This window comes from Cinclus cinclus, chromosome 1 (genome assembly GCF_963662255.1).
Source record: "Cinclus cinclus chromosome 1, bCinCin1.1, whole genome shotgun sequence".
NCBI lineage: Eukaryota > Metazoa > Chordata > Aves > Passeriformes > Cinclidae > Cinclus > Cinclus cinclus.
Genome location: NC_085046.1, coordinates 118,309,311 through 118,322,761, shown reverse-complemented (window position 1 = coordinate 118,322,761; position 13,451 = coordinate 118,309,311). Strand labels below are relative to the sequence as shown.

General features: G+C 35.6%; 1 protein-coding gene across 1 annotated transcript in view; it reads right to left on the bottom strand.

Annotated features, from left to right (window-relative positions):
* Nucleotides 1-6,036: 6,036 nt before the first annotated feature.
* Nucleotides 6,037-13,451, bottom strand: part of PREX2 (phosphatidylinositol-3,4,5-trisphosphate dependent Rac exchange factor 2) — a 161,773-nt gene continuing 154,358 nt past the window's right edge. The window contains exons 39-40 of the mRNA XM_062502196.1: nucleotides 8,945-9,012; nucleotides 6,037-6,082 (exon numbers count right to left, since the gene is read on the bottom strand). Of these exons, the coding sequence (XP_062358180.1) occupies nucleotides 6,037-6,082; nucleotides 8,945-9,012 (114 nt within the window). The remainder of the gene's footprint in view (nucleotides 6,083-8,944; nucleotides 9,013-13,451) is intronic.

The following is a 13,451-nucleotide window of genomic DNA, read 5'->3' as shown; positions in this document are numbered from 1 at the left end:
ATGGAAAACAAAAGGGATTTTACAAAGCAGTTGCTTTTGGTCCTGTCTCCACTGTTCCTTTCAGTTCTTGAACATCTGTTGATCACAACAACCATGTAGAAATCAGAACTCACTTCATATAGAGACAACTGCTCTGCAAGGTCTAATAGTTCATCAGCTTTCAGTCCTACAAAAGAAACAGTGCAAGTGCAACTCCTCAAACCCCTGGCATCCCAGAAGATCCCTCTAAAGGATCAGTCATTTATTGGTGGCTTTTTAGGACGTGGAGTGCAACACTCCACACTGTGCTTGTCACATCACCCTTCTGCACAGCAGTAAGCAGAAAGTCCTCAGACAAAGAAATGCAGAAATGGTGGGTATTTCAGAACTTCGTGGAACAGTGATGGCACCACAGGGACAGAAAGCAATTTTCATGCCTGTGTCTCTTCCAGCCTTCACAAAGTACAGCTGCCTGAAGACAGGGGCATCTGCTCATGCAGGGTTCAGTTTTTCAATGGTTATAAAGATATATTTCAATTACTAACAGTGAGCCTAGGTTGGGCTTGGGTTTACAGAAGAGTTTCCTATTAGAAACATTTGTTTCTAGAAGTTTAATTTCTGTTCTCCTGCAGGGGAATTCCTAGGCAGGCACACTGAAAGGGCGACAGACCCTGAACCCTCTCCCTCCCCCTCTGTAAGCAAGAACTTATTTCTTGCTTACAAATAAAGAGGTTTACAGTGGCCATATTTTGATTGGTTTTATTGCTCTCTGACATTTTGTAATACATTGTTACCATTCCAGTCTTTACTATGTAACTAAAAAAATAAACCATAGATCTAAAAATACACAGTATTAGTCTTACCCAAAATCAATATAGTAACTTATTCCAAGTATGCTACAGAGGCACTTTACAAAATAAAGGAAAAAGTAATTTAAATCCATGTTCCAAGGATCTTCATTCCAAAGTTTACTTCCAACAAACTCAACTACCCACAGAACTGCTAGTTTGATTGTTTTCAAACAAAAGTTGACTGTGACATTCTGTGTATGGCTGTACTTACACATAATATTTCAAAGCAGTAATGGTCTCTTGTGCTTAATGAGATGTTACAAAATATATTCTTAATTTGAAAAATGTGTGCAATACTCAATACAGAAATTAAGTTCATTTTTTAAGTGTAACACAAGTATAACCAAATACATACACTATATACAGAGTGTAAAGAAGTTGTTAAGACTGCTTAGTTTTTGGAATCTGGCATATGGTAGATAGGACACACTTATATACACAGATGTCGTGGATATTCTCATGAAAGTCCAAATCTAAGTACTTGCAGAAATGTCCCAACTACTTTGAACATTCTATTAGATTTTCAAACTGAAGTAGATGTTATTTCTATAGCAGATTTCTAGTATGGAGATACATATTTTTAGAGAAGAACATAAGGGGTGGGGGGGGAAGCTTGATTAGCCTCTGGACAATCTGAACTTTCTCACCGGTGTTAACATCTGCATGACTGTGCATGCTGTATATTCATTTATACATACGTAACAGGAAAACATAAACCCACATCATCTAGCAGGAAAAGGGAAACATTAATAATAACAAAATGTCTTTAGGAAAACTTGGTTTATATATACAGTATATAAAAAAACCCTACACAATTGTCAGCATATAAAAATATGAGTTCGATATCTTTTTATACTTCAAAACCTAATGACGAAAAATCCAGGTATCCTGAGTCAGGTGTGTACTGCACATCTAATTTACCAATGCCAGAGTACTGTTGGAGTACAATTAGAAAAGCACTACCTGCATTTATCAAGTAGAGAGATAAAATACATAAGGCAATGCATTAGCTCTTTTCATACTGTTAAACAAAAATAGTGCAAAATATGCGTAAAATGCTGGCACACATATCCATGAAGGAGCTGTAAAATAAAAAGTACGGAACAATATGCAGATATATACTATGGCTACTGATTTTCTCATTTAAATGAAAATAAATGAAAGACACTTTCCTTTTTTGAGCATCATGCTTAACCATGTTGTGTATACTCACATTCAGGCAATTGTCTTAAATACATACACATTATATATATATATATATATATATATATATATATATATATATACACACACACACACACACACACACTACATCTGACAAAGAATTAATGAAACACATTTACTTGTGAATTTCTCTGGCTAAAAACAGATCAACAAAAGTGGTTCATTTTTTTTCCCCATTAAAGGATTCTAACAAATGAAATTAAGTATGACTACTATAAATCCTTGTTGACTGAAGTTTGTTTTGGCTCTAAACCAGTAGAAGAGCAGTTCTGACCATTACTGACTGCATTAAAATAATACAAACCAATCCAAAAACCTGATGCATTTGCTAAAACCCAGTGAAATCTACCCAAAAAGCCACTAAAGATTCCAACTGTCTCAGTGGACATTAAACTGGTTGGTTGCTTCAGCTTACAGCAGGAATATTTACTTTAAAACAGATCTCTAGACACAGTTTGACATTGAAAAACTGGACTATATACATTTCTGTATTTATGTACACTTAAAATCTACAAGGAAAATAAGTATTAAAGAATAACTAATTTGGAGAACTAGGCTGAATCAATGGCTATTTCATAGGCTAAAGACTGTTTAACATCCTACTATTCATAGATGATGTTTACAGAAGCCAAACATCACCAGCTGTACTTAAAATCTATGTTTTCTCCAAACATGGATGCTATGGCTGCTCATGGCAACTCAGCTGTTCCTTGGCCTGTAACTCTCCCTTCCCAGGCTAGCATTGAGTTGTGGTAGTATTTGGTAATGTATGCCTCTAGATCCTTGAATTTATTCCCAGAAGAATTACACTTGCCTTGGGTGAAAAAGTAAAAATTGCATACAGAATGCTTTCCCTAAACCAGTACAATACACTGTTGGAAAAAAAGGCTACATAACCTGCTTCTGTTAAAGCAAAGATTTAAGAAGCTATAGGTGATAAAATTCTTTTAAATCATCACTCTTGGTCATCTCTTGTCATCTGTGAGTTTAAAAGAGGATAAACATATTGTGATGAGAATGGATTTTTTTTTGCTATGCAAGTGAACCTTGTATAAGGAATAAATATTTCATATACATATACCAAACAAGATAAACAGCTTTAATAATGAACATATGTATATTTATATTTTAAGAATGGACTAATTAAAGTCCATTTAATGTTATTAGACGTCAATAGAATGGTGTTAGAATGTGCAGTGTTCTCTGAAAGCAGAGGGACAAGAAAAGCAATCCGAATACTGCACAACATTTCATGCAGACCATTGAAGAACATTTTGAGAAATCAGGTCCCCACTTTTTAATAGACAATAATTGGCCATTTATGCCCCATTTCCTCTGAAAATAGGTTGGACTCAATCTATAAGTTGGAGTCAATTATCCCAGAGATCTTCTCCAAACTAATTGATTTTGTAATTCTGTGTGTTGCTGTGAAATCATATTTTTATGTGTTATCTGTAATCTCAGAAAACCAGGGCTTAAGTTTCTCAGCTCCTTTGATACCAGGCTAAGTAGATACTTTGCTTTGCAGTATGGATAACCAATAAAGCTCATAATGCTGTCTCTAGAGGGGCCAAAAAAGAATAAAGGACCAAAAGTTAAGATATCAAAATAAGAGGTCAAGATTTCTGATGCACACTCATGAAACAGCTAAAGAATTTTTTCCAGTGACTGACTTATAGCTATTTATCCCTTAAAAATGTCTATTATCCCATTATTTCAATAACAAAATGAAACAAGGAATTATCATACTATACAGGGAGACTATTTGGAGTATTTACACCCCTACCATTTTTAATGTATATTTAATTAAAAATTTAAAAAAAAAATGATGACTAGTTACAATAACGCATGTGCATGCAGCAGATTTTTCCTCTAGGTTATTTTATTGTATACAGGCTCAGCAGCTCCATGCAGCTGACAGCTGACTTGCCTCATAGTAAATCAAACCTCACGTGGGGAAACCTCACAGGAAGATGTGAGCTTAGAGCCGGGCTGACACCAGCACGCACACCCTTGAGGTGCTTATGGCTTCTCTGTACTTCTGATGTCTGAACAAGCAGAAACTGAAATTACTGGTGCTTTTGCCTGGAGCAGGAATTACCCTAGCCAATACTGCTGCTCTGAATGAAACACATCTGAAAGTATGAGATCCTGAACAGAACAGCAATTATAGAAAACATAGCTCTTTCTTATGTGTAATCGTTACAGGTCATGCTAGACAAATGCCTTTAAAAGTATTTTTTTTTAATTTTGATTTTGCTTTTGTGTATTAAGTTTGTTAATCAAAAAGATCATAGTTCAACAGCTTCCAGTAACTATGAAAGAGAGTAAACTTTAATGCACAAAGGTGAAGTTGCCACTGGAGTGTTCATTACTGCATGCTTTTTGTTATAGTTTAAGACAAACATTCTCAATTTATGGTAGGACCAGTAATTGATTATGACTACATGTTGAAATGTACATATATGCACAGACATATATATCTGTGGATATATAAAAATATTTCTTTTCTTAGCAAAGTTAAGGTCTGTGTAAAAAACGTTCAGAATACTGAAAAAGGTAGGAGCTCTAATTCCTCCTTTGGAGAAAAGTAACAAGTTCCCTAAATATCCTCTATAAAAAAAAAACACTCTTTTCAACAGTACAGATCCTTTTGTATTTTCAGTTATTGTGGATTGATAGATTCATAAATATTTAGATCATATGCAAAAAATTATGTTGTGAGGTTTGATTGCTACAGCATAACTACAGCCCGCTGTTGTACAAAAAATAAATTTTATTCAGACAGCATGTGTCTTGCTCTAACGGATTACATAGCTGATGCTACAAGTAGAACTATTTCAGAATACAGTTTTGTTTTAATGTGTTCATATATAAATCTTCATTTGGGGGCATTTTCTCTGAAAATTCTTTGGCCAACAGAACAGCCAAATGCAGACAAATTCTCCCTGGGCTCTCTAAATAGTTAGTACAATTTCAAAATAAATCTATAACAATTACCACTCCAAAGAACTGAGCTGCTATACAAAACAATTCTGATAAAATTAGGAAAATGGGAGCATAAAACATCAAAACCCCAAACTGTGCTTGAACCTCAACCAGTCATTTCCAGTTTAACAACATTGACTCATCTCTGCCTTATGTAGATTTGTTAGTGTAGTGCTATAGAAGAATATACACAACTCTGGAAAACTCTGAAATGCAGAGATGTAAATGTAAAACATCTTCTAAAGTCTGAAACGCAGCCTAACAATGGATGGAGATCAGACTCCTCCTTCATTATAATGGCAGCTGCAAAAGGGCAGAACTTTACCTCGTATGCAATACCATTAGGCACTCCTAATACCATGTAGTTCCTCCTTCCAAAGCAGTGTGACAAGTACTGCTTCAGACATGGCTGAGTTTACTGGTTACAAGCACACATCCATAGCAGCTGCCTGCAGCCATTAAACACAATTCTGAAATGAGCGTTTTATCGTTAAACTTCACATTATATTATTGAAACAGTAAAGTCAACATTCCAAGACATCATGATGGTGACAGGGAAAAAAAGCTTTATCAAGTGCAAATGGCCCCATATGAAGTGCATGCTCATTATCAAGCCTAGTTTATCTAGGTTTCCACAAGAACACTTTCTGCATATGTACAAGAGAAGACATTCCCTCTAAACAAGACTTTTTTTCAAGCGGCTATACCTATCATGTGGCTGAACAAGACTCATTAATTTAATCTGATTCCAGTGTAAATTTCCCAAGGAAGAGTACTTAATCCTATGAGTGTAAGGCTGGAGTGCACAGATTTCAGAAATGCTTTTGGGAAAACATTTTTCAATGCCAATGTGTTTCTTTCTTTGTCCTGAGTAAAAGATTTATTTTCTTATTTATCAAAGCTGCAGGGACATACTGCTATAGTGCAGTTGGATTTTTGTCATATAGTCCCAGTATCCTAAAGGCCATTACTGGGTTTTCTGGAGCAGATCTCCTCATTCTTCTCCAACAGGTGGTGGTGGCTGGCACAGCTTGTATAATCTGACAATGACAAACAAACAAAGCAATTAGTATTCTGAGAACTTGTCATTTTTAAGATGAGTAAATTTAAGGAACATTAACTAAATCTGCATCTTTCTGCACTGCAAAACAAAAGGTACCGAGTTCAGTTTAATACCATTAATGTAAAACTAATAAAATCTTCTTTGTAAGTATAATTGTTTACATTGAAATTGTAATCATTAAAACACATATCTATAAGTAGTCTTGTCAACACATTTCAATATAGAAAATTTTCATATTTCTGCACTGAAGATACCTTCATTAATCCTATTATCATTTGTTGCCTGGATTTCTTAATTGGAAAAGCTACTCAGTGAATGCAATTGCCTCCAATTCTGTTTTGTCTTGGCCCAGTTCAAACCTCCCTCTAAAAATATTTCCCTGAGAACTGATGCTGTTTGAAGCACCTAAGACAAGTGCCACACATGTGACACTAGAATGCAGATTTTAAACTCTCTCTCCCTCTGTTTTTCATGGATGAAGTCAACAGCAGTAAGATTTAGTTCAAATGACTACCTCAGTATAGATTGATATAGCCACTGCTTTTATAAAGGCTTTTGGACTTCTATTAACTCCTTTGGGAAGGACTTGGTTATTAAGCAGGTGTTTGAAACTTTACCCTGACAATAGAAATACTGAAAATAAAAGGCAATCATTCTGACCTCACACCCTTTGTTCTGTACTCCTGTCCAGCATACAGTATCTCCTCTGAAACCACAGCAATTAGAACCAGCCATAGACATGATCTCATTTGGAGATTACACATATTCCTCTGGGAAAATGTATGACTGAAGGAATAACAAAGAGAAATCTCCACCATAATGTGTTCTGAAGAACATTGGGCTCTTCCACAGAGTCATATGGAAGATTCAGAAACAATCATTTAAGGTCACATTGTGCAGACACCAAAATATCTGTTTGGATCTATATATAAGGCAATATACACAAATCTCATATTTTTATACTGATGAGAGGATAATGTCTGATCTTCATTCCTTTACAAGGAAGCAGAGAAGAATAAACAGGGGTTGAATTATGTAATTCTGCTGGCATAATAAAGCAGTATTTTCGAAGCCGGCAGAAGACAGATAAAATTACAGTCAAAATCTCATCTAAAGTAATTGCAGTGGGGTTAATACTTGATGATGTTTTAGCAATATTTAATTTCTATGGAAAAAGTGCAGTGAACCTCAGCCCCAAGTACTAAGGTCTGTGTATTCTTCAAGTTATAGCAGTAATCACTGTCTTCAGAGCAAGTGATATAAAGGAATTGTGAAGCAATCTAACAATAAGGCTGCATAAATCACTAAGGATCTAAAGTTGCTGAAGATGCTATATAGCAGAAATAGTCTTTTCTGGGTCAATATCTATGGAACAATTATTTGAGATGGTACAAACATCAAGAAACAGTGGCAGCTGCAGACAACAAGAGAACCCTGTCAAGTGATGTTAAATGGAACCAAATATAAAATTGTTTTCAAAGCAGAGAACTGAGAAGCTATAGTATTGTGTAGTTATACATCAAAAGCATCCTGCTGATGACAATTCTGACTTGTGCATCTAATGCCCTGACCACAGAGGCTTGGGATATTCCTGTGACATTGCTATTACTGCTCACTGGCAACGTGATATGCTGGGTACATCTGTCTATTCTATGTTCTCATAATTCTTCTTTGGCATTCAGTGCTACATTGTGGGACTTTCAGCTAGAAAGAGGCAGTCTATTTTCCACAGATGCAATGCTAAAAAATCTTACTGCTACGTTTCAATTTTTGAGAATGTAGGTTTTTCCTTTATCACAAAAGCTCTGAATCTAGATAAACATTCTGTCATGTTGGGATAGGAGAAGTTTGGGTTGCAAGAATTCTTTGGCTGGCTCCAGAATTACGTCATGAAGAAGTTAATTTAAGGCCCAAATCATACTACTCAAAATATGAAAAGTCTTCTCCCAGTATTGTTTTAATTGCTTTTAATGTAACAAAATGCTACTTTATTGCCATGGATTCCCACAAGGCAAGACAGTGATCAGAGATCTTTGGTCCTGGACTGCCTCTAAGCTAATCACATTCACACAGTCATCTGTATCATATTTTACTAATTCCCTATTTCCTTACTGAAATTTAAACACCACAGTGGATCTGTTATGTATTTCACATATATCTATCTAGTTCATTTAATGTGTTCTCATTAGTCAACAAAAACATTATGTTTAAATTGGTAATACCCTGTTTAAGTTAGTTCTGGATTACTAAAACCATTTTAAGATCAAATTAAGAACATGGTTGGTTGGGTTTTTTTTTTATATTTACAAGTATTGTGCTTTTAAAGGAACATTTATGGTACCTGCAATCCATCACAATATTAAAAAGCCAGATAAATATAGAACAGCCCATTTTTCATTGTAATGCACATTTCAGAAGTAGACAAAGAAGGACTACATCATCCCCAAATGCAACTAGAACACAACTTTGCTGACATACTGTGGTACAGTATTTCATTAAAACTGGGTTATGGATCTTGTTAAGAGTATTTACCCAAACCCACTAAATATTACAAGTGATGAAGGACTTACTCCAGTGTTTTTATAATTAACTTGGACTAGGTTTCATTTTTCAAAAATGGGCATGTTTTGAAGAGCTACATAACCCAGACTTCTGCAACTAATCACTTGAAGTCAAATTGTATGGCTAAGAGTGCAACTAATTTTATATACATTAAGCACCAAATCTTACCAGCTAGAGCATAATATAGTCAATGCTTACTGTTAGCTTTTGAGCAGCTAGGACTGAATTTGGCACCAAGTAGACAAAACCATGGTCTAGGGCATAAAGAATCAGTTACCTTGGCACAGACTGTGGCGTTCGGTCCCTCACTCCTAAATTCTTGGCTGTATTTTGTACTCTTGCACCCTTTGGAAGAAGAACAACAATTTTACTTCATTTTCCCCACAACAAATTAGGAAATTTTCTGAGCTGTGTAGATGAACATAACTATTGATTATAATTAATGTGTATGTTTCATCTCCCAAAACAACTATTACCTAAGATAAGGAACAAGTTAAAACAATAAAGAAACAAAAATCTTGCCACTTGTCATCAAATAAATGCACACATATAGATCTTGCTAATTTAAAAGAGAATCATAAAAAAATTAACATTTAAGTTTTAAAACAATCCAAACATATCTCATTTCAAGTTGTTTGACTTTTGTCACCTTTCCATGTAGAAGTCATAGATAAAGTTCTTTTCTGACATGTCCCTTATTGCCTACGAAATTTTGAACAAATATTACAGATTATTTTCTATGACAATACTAAATAAAACTAACAAAAATTGGCCTAAATAAGGATTAGAAAAATGCAGGTCCTGATCTTCCTTTATACTTGGAGAATTAAAAAAAAACAAAAAAAAAAAACCACACAAACAAATAGGCAGGAAGGAACCTCCTGAGATTGTTTAGTCTAAGATCCCTGCTTTAAGCAGGGACAAAAGAAAAGTTGGTACCTCAACTGATCCTTCCAAAAACAATAATGAAAGTACTTTTGTCTCACTGACTCATCTAGTAAGGAGGAAATGTATAAAGCATGCACAATATTCATAAACCATTACTATTGTGTGAGAAACACCCTCTTCTGCAAACATACTAGCTTATACATATCAAGGAACTTAGTAAAATTTCTTTTTGAATTATGAGTTCTAGCTCTTAATGTACAGTTTTGTTTATGTAAAGTAGTCATAATAAAGAAATATCTGTTAGACTCACTATGTTTGCTATAATTTTAAAGGAGATGGAAACTACTTGTTCTGTCAGTAATAAATATACTGACTCTACATTTATTTCTCCTGTACTACATAAATTCGGGACAAATTAATAGAGAATAAAAAGGTATAACATCCAAATTCTTACTGCATAATCTTAATCTTAAATCTAATTGATGTGAAGCATCAAATATAATTTATATTTCTAACCAAGCTGCAGTGCCCCATGCACATGATGTGAAATAGGTATAATAATTGGTTCCAGACACAAAGTAAGACTAGACCTTTCAATTGACTGAAATCAGATACAGAGCTAATTGACAAGGTCATGGGCTGAAACAGCTCATGAAAAAGGCTGGCTGTTTACACACAGATAGACTCTCAGATTGTACATAAATCAACATGTGCCACAAAAACCTACTGAGTCCTTACATTACTTTAAGGCAAAAAAATGGTGATAAACATAGAAAAAATAACTAAAATACATATATAAAACTCAAGGAAGAATATAACATTATTTTACTATAGCTGCATCTATCTCAGTAAGATTGTCTCCAACAATTGCAAAGGCACATAACTACAGACCATGACAAACAAGTCTTTCCCCAGAAACTCATCCAGAATTCAGTCACTAGTCATTCAATACTTCCTCGCTTCATCAATAAGTATGTATTTAATCAACTTTAGTGATTCTCTTTTCTTCCTTCCCATCTCATCTTGTACTCAGTAATAAATACACATCACTAACCTTGTGAAAGATGCACATCTTTGATACAATCTTAGCTTGCTACATCAAGAATCAGAGAATGGTTTGGGTTGCTAAAGTTTTAGCGATCATCTCGTTTCAACCTCCCACCACAGGTTTCAACCTCTATCTTGCACTAGACCAGAATGCCCAAAGCCCCATTCAACCTGTCCCCAAATATTTCCAGGGTTGGGGCATCTACAGCTTTTCTGGGCAATATAGTCCAGGACCTCACTGCCCTCACAGTAAAGAGTTTTTTGTAAAGCTAATGTATAAAATTTATTCTAATATGAAGAATCAATCTAAGCCAACTCTCACTCTGAAGCCATTACCCCTTGCCCTACCACCACATGCCCTTGTAAAAAGTCCCTCTCCAGCTTTCCACTCTTCTAATTTTGTTTAAATCTGGCAGCTTCATTTGATGCCTTTAGTTCTGCACAGGTGAGGACAATGGTCAGTCACTACCTGTGACACACATTCTTTAGAAGTCTGTTATCCCCCTTCATGAAGCTGAACAGTCCTACATTATTTTGTGTTTCTGTCTATAAACGTTCCCCAACAATTGGTAAGTTTTTTACTGACCTCTGAATCTTTTCCATTATGCTATATCCTTATGGAAGGGATAAGAACATCAGATAGTTCCAGATGCAGGGTCATGACAGCATGATTTCTGCTTGGCCATCTATTCCTGCCTAAACCATTATAAGTTCTGCTTTATTGATAACTGCTGCAAATTGAGCTGCTGTTTTCTCCTCATATCCTGAGGTCTTGAACATGAAGTGGAATGGCAAGTTCACAGTCAATTATTTTGAATGTGAACATAGGGCTTGTTTTTTCCTCAGTTCTTCACTAAAGAGTAATCTACACTGATTTTCATCTACTATTTTACTGCTCAATCACAAAGTCCTGCAAGATTATTTATAATTCTTCAAAGTTACTTCTCATCTTTAATAAAAGACTTGAAAATAATTCAGTAGAGAATAGAAAGAATGATTAGTTAAAAAAGCACAACTGAAAATATGACAGATCAGATCAACTGATTTCTTCTATCTACTAAATGATGGCTTATCAGGGAAATGATAACCAAATTTGGGACAGACTTTTTAGCAGGAGCTGTAGCAATAGGAAAAGGGGTAATGGTTTTAAACTAAACAAAGGTAGAGTCAGACTAGATATAAGGAAGAAATATTTTATGATGAGGGTAGTAACACAGGAACAGGTTGGTCAGAGAATGCTATATGCCCAATATCTGGCAATCAAAATACTAAAAGTTTACTGCTAAATAAGGAAGAAAATCTGGTTGCTACATTTACAGGATACTGAATAGAAAAAGGGAATTGAAGGGGGGGAAAGAAAAAAGCCACTTAAATGAGGCATGAAGTAAAGCTTCCTAATGAAACGTTTAAGAAAACTCTGGAACAGACCACATGGGAAGCACTGTGCAGGAGTCCCCTCTACTGGAGTTTTAAGAAGAGATACAACAAATGTCTGTCAGGAGTGACATCAGGATAGATGTTGGTTACAGTTAGGCATGTTGAGTCCAGACCTTCTGCACCTCCAGTAGCCTCTTCTCAGTGCCATTTTCTAAAATTTTATCATAATAAGGAAACCTCACCATGACAGACTGCTGAGACTGGCATGTGATTAAAGCACTGAGAGCCAGAATATACATATATTTGCAAAAACTATCTGAATTAATCACATGCTGATCCTGGACGTCAATGCTGTGAATACCTCTGAGAACAAAACCAGCCTATTTTTACTTGCATCACTAACTAGACAAACTAATTTTAGTATCTTGCTCACATAATAAATCAAATGGATTAATTTAAAAAGGAGTCTAGCTTTATATAATCATGTAATTTATTGTTTAGCAGGGGCACAAATCAGACCTTACTTAAAACCACCAAATTCTTATTTCTTTTGAGGAAAAGCCCCCAAAAATTACTAGCAACTTGTTACGTGATATCTTTTTTTCACCGCTGAGCATCATTATACCATTTCTATTTCAATGTACTGCTAATTTATACTTCTCCAATTGTATTCTTAATTGACACTGTCTCACATGGGCATAAGGGAGAGAGCTGTGCTACATGAGTCTAGACTGCTACCCTCTTCATATGGGTACTGCCAGAGCACTGGTGAAAGATGATGTCAGTTCTGAGACATCATCAATCTGAACTCTTCTATATGAACTAGTATTCTTATTGCTATGTTTAAAATTATAGGTTTATTTTCAAGCTACACACTAATTTAAGGATAACAAGAACCAGTCACCTAGAGAAAACACATTCTCTTTCAAAAAGCTCTAAATCAGTACAGTTCTTATGAGAATTATTCACAGAAACACATAATCACTAGGTTGGAAGTGACCTTCAAGACCATCGAGTCCAACCCATGCCCTAACACCTCAACTAAACCATGGCACCAAGTGCCATTCCAGTCTTTATATAAACACATTCAGGGATGGTCACTCCACCACCTCCCTGGGCAGACCATTCCAGTACTTTATCACTCTTTTTGTGAAAATTTTTTTCCTAACATCCAACCTATATTTCCCTTGGTGCAGCTTAAGACTGTGTCCTCTGGTTCTGTCAGTTGCTGCCTGGAGAAAGAGACCAAACCCCACCTGACCACAAACACCTTTCAGGGAGTTGTAGAGAGTGATAAGGTCACCCCTGGGTCTCCTTTTGTCCAGGCTAAACAACCCCAGCTCCCTCAGCTGTTCCTCACAGGGTTTGTGTTCCAAGCCCCTCACCAGCCTTGTTCCCCTCCTCTGGACATGCTCAAGAGTCTCAATGTCCTTCCTAAACTGAGGGCTAGAACTGGACACAGCACTCAAGGT